The sequence below is a fragment of the Engraulis encrasicolus genome, chromosome 14 (genome assembly GCF_034702125.1).
Source record: "Engraulis encrasicolus isolate BLACKSEA-1 chromosome 14, IST_EnEncr_1.0, whole genome shotgun sequence".
NCBI lineage: Eukaryota > Metazoa > Chordata > Actinopteri > Clupeiformes > Engraulidae > Engraulis > Engraulis encrasicolus.
In genome coordinates, this window is record NC_085870.1 from 24,268,727 (window position 1) to 24,278,726 (window position 10,000).

The 10,000-nt window shown below is 45.2% G+C and overlaps 1 protein-coding gene across 1 annotated transcript in view; it reads right to left on the reverse strand.

Annotated features, from left to right (window-relative positions):
• Positions 1-10,000, reverse strand: part of cntn4 (contactin 4) — a 229,798-nt gene that overhangs the window by 156,143 nt on the left and 63,655 nt on the right. Inside the window, exon 4 of the mRNA XM_063215268.1 lies at positions 6,952-7,127. Coding sequence (XP_063071338.1) covers positions 6,952-7,127 — 176 coding nt within the window. The remainder of the gene's footprint in view (positions 1-6,951; positions 7,128-10,000) is intronic.

Here is a 10,000-nt window from a genome sequence, read left to right on the forward strand (position 1 = left end):
AGCGTTAATTATTTCTAAAGCCATAAATTACCTTTTCTACACAGGGAGCAGGTTTGCTAATGGTAATTTGAGGCTATTTAGGCCTATTAAATGAGAGTAATTTCTTGCATTTCCTTACAGATGAAAAGGACATTTTCATTTTTCATTTTTCCTCATTCACCTGAAAAATAAAACATATTAAATAGATGGAATGATATCATGGTGCAATGAGTTTAAAATGAATAATCTTGAACATGGTAATGACCCTTTCACAGCTACCGATCAACTCCCATTGTCATGATACCACCTGTTATGTGTGAAGAAAACCCCCTTAAGTTTCAAAAACGTCAAAGGGGTGGAAAATATTGTTTGCCTTTGACTGTGTAGTATATCTTTTCAATGCGTGACAAAATGCCAGTTAAATTAATCTTTATCTGTGCTGAAATTCTACGAGTGAACATACAGAAGTACGATATAAAGAGACAGCAGGCTCACAAAAGACACCAAGGTCCATTTCCTGCGAAGGAAGCACAGCAGCAGGGCACTTATTCACACAGAATAAGCCAGGGGACATGCAACATGACCGACTCAAGAAAGAATAGAGATGCTCCTACACAGTACCATTTCCCGGTAATGTCAGCCCTCGGAGTGGCTCGAACATTGCTGTGTCTTATTTGGGAGCGAGCGGCAACAAAGGTTTCAAGTCACAGTGGCAGCCAAACCCACTTTCATGTGATCGGGCAACTCCATGTTAGATAAAAGGCCCACAGAAGTCAGAAAATTGTAAAAGCCAGGGAGAACAAAGTGGACAAAGGCATTAGACATCTGAGGTAGTGAATTAATTAAAATGAAGTATCTTTTTGGGGGGATAATTTTGGACGGAGATGAAAGAGTCCAGAAGGGGTGGGGGCGGGTGGGGTCTCCACTCTATAGAGTGGACCAAAGACCATTTTTTGATCGTCCCAGTGCAGGAAAAGCCATTTATGGACACTACAGCCAACATCCAGGTGGACCAAAACCACCCAACACCCCCACACTGCCTTTCCCAAAAAATACAAAAAGCCTCCACCCTGTGCACCAGTGGTTCCCAAAATGGGGGTGTTGGGACCCCTAGGGAGGTCGTAGAGGTACTGCAGGCAGGATGATCCTGGATAGAAGGGACTGCATTCAGAAAACCTTAAATATGTTTTCATGTTTTTAAACAATCATTATTACATTTGATACATATTTACTTTCCCTGTGATGTTCACATTAAAGTGAGCCATATTAAGGGGCAACATTTTTTTTTGCTGTTTAGAGTATGGGAGGTTAGATGTCATGAAAATATCCTGACGTCCAGAAGGTGGTCCACGCAGAAAAGTTTGGGAACCACTGCAGTCCACAGACCCGAGCCCCCACCCCAACCCATCTCTCCCAAAAAAATAAATAGCTAAAAAATAAAAAATAAACCCTCCACCACATAGATAAAATACAACCCTCTGAAAACCCCTCCTTGCAAAAAAAACAAGCAAGAAAAAAAACAGTAAAGGAACCATTGTTACACAAAAGGCTCAAAGAGCTGTTCTTCTCAGCAGTGGCTCTTGGTTAGGGTGCAGCTGATGCCTTTCAAACAGGGAGCCTGCAGGGAGAGGGAGAGGGGGAGGGAGAGAGAGGAGGGAGAGCAAGAGAGAGGGGGGAGAGAGAGAGGAGGGAGAGAGAGGGAGAGGGAGAGCGACAGGGACAGGGACAGGGACAGGGACAGGGACAGGGACAGGGACAGGGAGAGAGAGAGAGGGAGGAAGGAGAGGGAGAGAGAGAAGAGGGAGAGAGAGAGGGAGAGGGAGAGGGAGAGGGAGAGAGAGAGAGAGGGGGGGAGAGGGAGAGAGAGAGAGAGAGAGGGGGAGAGGGAGAGGGAGAGAGAGAGAGGGAGAGGGAGAGGGAGAGGGAGAGGGAAAGAGGGAGGAGGGCCAGTGCTGAGGACGTGTGCTTGTGCCAAATGCACAGCCCCAATGAACACGCGCAGCTGGACCCGGGCCGTGTGCGCTTCCCTTTGGTCGGCGGAGATCATAAAAGCACACCCTGTCAAGTGCAGCCTTCGATAGGGAGGACGCCAATGGAGAATCCCTCGGCCTACCCTCTTCACCACCACGCTATCGCCATCTCCCATGCTGACACAACAACAACCCTCACGCCAAATAAAAAAAGACACAACTATGGATAGGATGGGGCTTGGTGGTGCATTGCATTTTGGTGAAGGGGAAAATAAATTCCTTTTTTGCCAGGTTCGAGAGGCAATGAAAAGCCCTTGGTCCCTTTGAGCTGACTGGCCATGAGTTTCTGAGTCTGTGCAGCCACGGCTTGCTGCGAGTCACTTGAGATTTGATATTTAATGATGATGACTGAGGTTGTGTCGTTTGTAATGATTAGAAGCACTGTCAGGGCCAAGATGCCATGAAAAATGGCAATGCCCAATTACAATAAATGAGCAAATCTACAGTGCTGTATACGCATACATGCAGCTGTAATGCAATAAAATATAAAAAATATGGACAATAAAACAAAATAAAAATAAAAACATTGATGGCTGCAGTGCCTAAATCGCCAGTCGATGTCTAAATGGCATGACATTATAGCTCTAGCAGCAATCTAAATTAATCTGGCGATCGCATCTTGACTAAAGGAGGATGTTAAATGCCAGCACTACGTATTAGAAGTTCAAGTTGTCCTGCCACATTGATGTGTGAAGTACTAAATCCACCCACAGTGGAGTCAGTGCAGGCAGTTCTCCACTCTGGTCTCCAAAGCAGAAGAGTAGGAGTGTTCTGCGAACATGTGAGAGAGCGCTTGAAAGGCTGAAAACGTGCAAAAACAAAAATCCTTGGATGCTTTTGTAAATGTGTCATCTGAGAGCCTTTAAAAACAGTGAAGCTGGCACGGTGATATTGCTCTTAGAAAAGTGAGAAAATAACACTTTTTTCCCATTTGCCATTGTACTTGGAAAGCTTCAGGATTTGTTGAATCACAGGTCTGTTGAGTTATTTCGTTTATTTGTAGAATATTTTCTGTCTTGACAGGCATAGAATTGTATACAATTGTATAAAAGTTGTATACAATTGTATACAATTGTATAAAAAGCGTCTTCCTAATGTAATGTAATGTAATGTAATGTAATGTATAGAACTACAATCAGAATTGTAAAAAACTAAAATTGTATGACAACAATTAGCCTTGTAATTAAAAATAAGGAAATCGGTTGGCAAGATACTGTAGGGATTATCTTGATAATCAGTGGAGGAACCCCATGTCCAACCAATGCCTTCTTATACATGTCACACTCTACTTGGGTTAAAAAAAACAAAACAAAAAAACAATAAACCACCATGGTGAGGACAAGCTGATAGAACACACTCTAATTTATCTGCTGTTTCACCAAGGCAATTATATGTTAAAAACGTGATTACGAGATGGTGCCTGATTTTTCACCAGGAACGTAATTTAAATTAAAAGCAGCCCTCAATAGCCAGAACATAATTACTGCATAACAAACCTTGGTCTGATCAGCACAGTGCATTGTCTACAGCAGGCTCATTTCCTGCATCTAACTGACAAGGTTTTCAATATCAGTGCAATTACAGCAACACAATTCACACATGGCAGTGAAAATATATCTCTCTCAAGGACATAAAACATATCTCTTGTTCATTACTCTTAGTCCCGTTTTATCACTTCGAGCTGACAAGGTCAAACACATGAAAAATAATTATTAACTCTGCTTTTATCTCTGCACCACCCAGTTTGCTTTAAACCCATTCGAGAATTACTCATAATAAACTCCACAGGAAGAGCTACAGCATGTTTCAGCATCCGTTCAATCTGTCCGGTGGCTGAATACATTATTGATTGTATCAATGCTTGAAATTGGCTATAGGGATTGGAACTGCCTTTGTGTGCAATACCTACTCGCAGGGCCGTGCTCCCAGAACTATCTCTGCTCACCGTAATTTATACCGGGAATGACAATCTTTGATTAGCAGCCTGCTGTCCGGTGGGCAATCCTGAAACCAGGAAGTGCAGAACACGTGTAGAGTGTGAAGATATCGCCTCACGCACTTGGCCCCCGCTCTCCAGAAAATGGACACGGAGGTCCTATCATTCCCCAATAAATCCTGTCGCCGCACATCTCAGACGTCACGCTCTTACAATGTTAGCCGCTAGTTTTACATTCGGATTTAAAATAAGTCTCTTGAACTTGTGCCATTCAATCATGCATAACTTAATTAAGCCGCAGCACGAGCAATAAAGAAGATGGATGGGCGCTCGGCCGCCAACGTGTGGCTTAAGGGTCGGCGGCGTTGCGATTGATGGAACTGTCCATCTGCCTGCCCGCTGGTGACAGTGCGGGGTCCCCAGCGGAGCCAGATTGATCTGACCTGGCGAGGAGGGAACGTCACCGCACACCAGGACCAGGGTGTGTGTGTGTGTAGAGTGTGTGTGTGTGTGTGCGTGTGTGTGTGTGTGTGTGTGTGTGTGTGTGTGTGTGTGTGTGTGTGTGTGTGTGTGTGTGTGTGTGTGTGTGTGTGTAGTGGGGGTGGGGTGGGGGGGTGTTGGACAGATGGCCGGCCAGAGATCCTGTGGCCTTGGTGTGTGTGTATGTACTGTACTGTATGTGTGTGTGTGTGTGTGTGTGTGTGTGTGTGTGTGTGTGTGTGTGTGTGTGTGTGTGTGTGTGTGTGTGTGTGTGTGTGTGTGTGTGTGTGTGTGTGTGTGTGTGTGTGTGTGTGAGAGTGAGTGTGTGTGTGTACTGTATGTGTGTATGTGTGTGTGTGCACCCTTCAGTGTGTCTGTGTGAGACCATAAGGTCTCACAGATTCAATCTGAGCTGGCCATCACTCAAACTATTGTCGATGCCGTCATTTCAGAGGCAGGATGCTCTGTCAGTTAAGTAGCATCAAGTCGCTCTGAGAAAATGAATCATGGTTACTGGAGGAGAAGGCGGCAAAGGGCTGTAATCCATTCACAAGAGCAGTCAGCTTGGCCCCTTTCGTAATGATGCGCCGCCTAATACCATCCTCGGGTTCAGCGGCGGCGATGATATCTAATGCAAAACAACAACAGCGACGCATTGTTATGCAGTATGGGTCTTAGCTTTGTCTGAAGTCAATGGGTAATGTCCATGCTGAGTAATAAAGACCACATTAAAATCAAATTACAGTGTGACAGCTTGGGCGTGAACCCCCTATTTAATGCCACGCGTTGTTTTGAAGCCAGACGAGAAAGCACAAGCCACAACGCTTTACTATCACAAGACAAGGCCAAAAAAAGGGAGGATGTGACTGTAAGTTTAAACTGTTGGGCTTTATGTGCAGTCTCTCTCTCTCTCTCTCTCTCTCTCTCTCTCTCTCTCTCTCTCTCTCTCTCTCTCTCTCTCTCTCTCTCTCTCTCTCTCTCTCCCTCTCCCTCTCTCTCTCTCTATCTCTACCCCCTCTCTCTGTGTCTTTGTCGTTCTAATTCTATATTGTATTCTCTCACACACACTCTCTGTCTCTCTCTCCCCCCCTCTCTCCTCCATGTCTTATCAAAGGAGGCGATCTGCATGCTGACAGCAGGGGCAGATTCTGGGGCCACACCACTGCAAGCTATCTGCCCACAGGGGAGGCATTTTCCTTTTTGATCACGTTATCAGACGCATGGGCAGCTGGGACGTATCACAAACTCTGGAGGCATCATCCCTCATGTCACACGCTTTTTGCACATGGCATCTGGTGCACGGCTGCACTGGGGACGGAAGGAAGGAAGGAAGAAAGGAGGGAAGGAAGAAAGGAGAAGGAGAAGGGTGGTTGCTAGGTTGGATGTGCAGGTGAGGGTGGTAGGGAATGATGCTGGTTTGTTAGCCTGACTATCATCAACTGTCAAATCTCTTCGAGACTTGATCTGACCAAGAGCATAACAATTTACATTTCCCGAACGGCATGGTTGACCCACCTCCTTTGGTTTGCACTGGTTCTTTGCTTCCTGACAAAGTGGGAGGGGTTCCCGATTTTTCGGGAGATCATAACCAATATTTACATTGCTCTTGGCCTGACTAGAAGCAGTGCCGAAGGGGATGCGTCATTAGGAGGGCATGGCCTGGCAAGTGGTTTGTGGTATTGGGGCGGGGATGAGGGTAGTGTGTGCAGGTAGGGAGAGTGTGTGGCGGCTAGGGCTGTAACGATATTGTATCGAATCGAGAAATCGTGATACACAGACTCATGATACTGTATCGCGATACACGGAGCCAGTATTGTGATATGGCCTTTCAAAGTTTTGTTACCCATCAGTTCAAAAAACAACCACATAATATAAAGTCATAATGCTTCCAAGCTTTTTAAAATTAATACTAGCCTGTTGTAACCTATTCTACCACTAAACAATTATAGTTTTTATTCATAATCTTATTTTATAATGAAAAATCGTGGGGTGTATCGATCCGTAGGTCATAAATCGTAATACGAACCGAATCGTGAGTTGAGCGTATCGTTACAGCCCTAGTGGCGGCTGTGGGACAGATGGGGTTTTGTCCCTGTTGTGGTAGTGGGGTGGTGATGGTTGGTGGTAGTCTATATGAGTGGTGGTGGTTCAGAGAATGGGCTAGGGTGGTGGTGGTGGTGGTGGGGGCAGGGAATGTGAGTGGAAGACAGGGGGTCGAGTTGGGTGGTGGAGGTGGTGGTGGGGGCAGGGTGTGTGAGTGGAAGAGAGGGGGTCGAGTTGGGTTACGGCATGCAGGTAGGGTATTGTCTGGGGTGCAAGGTAGCAAGGACTTGAATCAGTGGTGGTTGGGCAGACTATACAAGTGGTGGGCATGGACTGTACTGGTGGTGGTGGTGGTGGTGGTGGTGGGAAGGGTAGGGTGTGTGAGTTGAAAAAGGGAGGTCGAGCTGGGTTACGGCATGCTGGCAGGATAGTGTCTAGGGGCTGCAAGGACATGCACCGCAACAAGTACTGCTCCAGACTCACATGCAAAGGTGAGGCTGGCTTCTCGGCTGATGATGGTCCCGAAGGTGTTGGAGGCCAGGCACTGGTAGGTACCGGCGTCTCTGTCCTTGTTCAGGCGGCTGATGCGCAGGTTCCCGCCAGACAGGGTGTAGTGGGAGCCCGATGTCGGGTCGATAATGGATCCGTTCAGCCTCCACCTTTAATAATAATAGCGAAAAAGAAGGAAAAACACAGACATGCACCATTACACCCATTGGGTCAGCTGATGCAAATGGCTGGCAATGGTTCACCACTGAAAGCACACTAGGGTATTTGCATAAGCATCCATTTCTTCCCTCCAATGCATCATCCTGCGAAAGCCCTATGAACACATGCCTGGCTGCCTGCAGGAAAGAATGTAATGGCACCTTCGTGGCATCATTTCCAACGCTTTTATTTATTTTTTATTTTATATATTTATTTATTTTGGAACAATCTGTAAACATTCATTCAACGGTGGTATAATTTCAGTAGATGCTCAAATCTCTAAATAGCTGTGTGAAGCTGGAGTGTCTCTTCCGTCATTCAGCAAGGACGTTTCTCAGAGGAGCTACACCCCACATTATTTGCATGTGCAAATTCATACATTAACAAGTGTTGGCTCTATTTTGTTTCGGCATTTCAGTTGTACATACAATGGATGCCCTTTGGTAGTTTACCTGTTGTGACAGGATCGTAACACTGTTTTCCCAACACTGCTCCTAAAACGGACCTACACAAAGGGGCACTGTGTAATACATTTAGTAGTCTATTTTCAGAATTCATGCTGCCAATTCACAAATGTGCCCTTTTGCATAAATACTTACCACCACCATCAAATTCTAAGTATTTATTATGACTGGGAAAATTGCACTTCTCATACATGAAAAAGGGGATCTTCTCCATGTCCACAATTTAGAATTTCCAGAAATAGACATTTTTAGCCGCGAAACATACTGCACTATGGTTGTATTAAATATTAGGCTATTCGTGTAAAGATGACCAAATTTGCCAGTAGACAACACAGCTGCAATGGGCGTTATAGTTGCAAGGCCTACTCTAGTCTGGCCATAATCCGACAACGTGCACCTTCAAATTCAATTCTCCATGGACAGTAACCCCGACATACACGTACAGTAGCCTACACAAACGAACACATTACACGGGGCCCTCATATATAACAAACAGCAAATCCTCAAAGGTCAGCTGCAGAGTGAACCCTGGGGCTATCTGGGATATAGTATGTAATTCATGCACGGCTCTATGGAGCTCTATTGCACATCATTTTAAACATAAAAGACGTGACCCCATTAACCTGACAGCAAAAGGAGGGCAGCATAAGGCCGATATTTTATGGGGCTTAAATCCAAAAATACTCGATATTGAAAAGCATCTTCAAGGAATGAAGAAATGGGCTAGGGGCCAGGACCCTTCTTGGCTCTGATTATTTAATCAGAGGGAAGTGAGGGCATTGATTTTCCTGATGGTCTCCAAAACCGATTAACAAATTACTCCAAGCGACCTCTCCCCTTCAGCCTATTATTCGCCTGCCTGCCATTGTGCAGTCTCTCTCTCTCTCTCTCTCTCTCTCTCTCTCTCTCTCCATCTCTCTCTCTCTCTCTCTCTCCATCTCTCTCTCTCTTTCTCTTTCTCTTTCTCTCTCTCTGGGCTATCAAAAGAATGCACACGCTGTATGAGTGATGCCAGTGACCATACATCATTGACTAATAAGCAGTTTACAGCTGCTCCGCGCTCATACATTTAATCAAATCCTTCAGCCCCACTCCACCACCGTCTGCGATGAGAACGCCGCATCGATTTCATCCTCTGCAGCTTAAATACGATCTTTATGCGAGTCCATGAATTGTGGAAAGTTGAAGTTATGACCTGAAAGTTACAACCTAAAGATCTTTTGTCCACAGTTCAAAATTAAGTCTGTTATCCTTTTGAAAGAATGAGCTGAGTTGATATAATAATCTGATGGTCTTTTTTAAAAGGTTTTTACTGCCTCGCACTTGAATCCTACCAAATCATGACTTCCGTTACGACCTTCATCATTTCAAAATCACTTTTTTTCCCTCCTGTGCGCCCCTGTAATTTAAATGATCAGTAAGTGCGGTTCAGTGCGGGAAATGTCAAATTGAGGAAGCCATTGTGAGGGGCAATGTAGCAGAACATTACACATATGCTTTGCCAAGCATCATATGCCAGCCGCGCCCTAAAAAGTATCCTTCACCATTACACGCCGATCACCGGGGACTAGATCTTCATAATCACTTCGCCTTCATCTGCTTAGAGGAGACGACTCAAGCTGCAGCTTCCAATCCTCACAGCTCACTGCAGCAGCAGCAGCAGTCACCATAGCAGCAGCAGCAGCAGCAGTAGCCAAGTTGTGTAGTCTTGATATGCGTGAAAAGTGCAAATTTCAGAAATGTCAGGCATCAGTCTGAACATGTTAACAGGCCTCTTAATATAGCAGACATACCGTGCAGTGGATGTACATTTTTGTACCACAGGCAGAATTTTTTTTTTGCCACACTTAGAGCTTATTTCAGTAAAATCCACAATATGTTATTTTGCTGAAAAAAAAAACCTCGTCAACAAATGATTATGGCTGTGACTAAACAGCTAGAATTGCATGACTGGAATGGATAAAAAGCTTTTTTTACCATACTCCCTCTGTCATTCAACAATGCTTTCACCACCACTACTGTGCTTTGAAAATTTGTGCTATGCAGTGCGTCTCAACCTTTTATGAACAAACGCCCCCCCTGAATTCACCACAAGCCTCCCAACGCCCCCTTTAGTATTAAGAAATTAAATGGACAAATGCACCCCAATGGTAAGCCCCGCCCCCACTCTGCTCTAACCTCCCCAACGCCCCCCTAGGGCTCCCCAACGTCCCCAAGGAGCTGTAGTGCCCCTATTGAGAAACACTATGCTATTGGAATAAGTAATAAACCAAACACTGTTGCCATGGTCTTTTCATACACACTGCATTTTGTCCTTATATGTTGTTTGCATGGGTACAGGTCCCAAGCTATGGCATCTG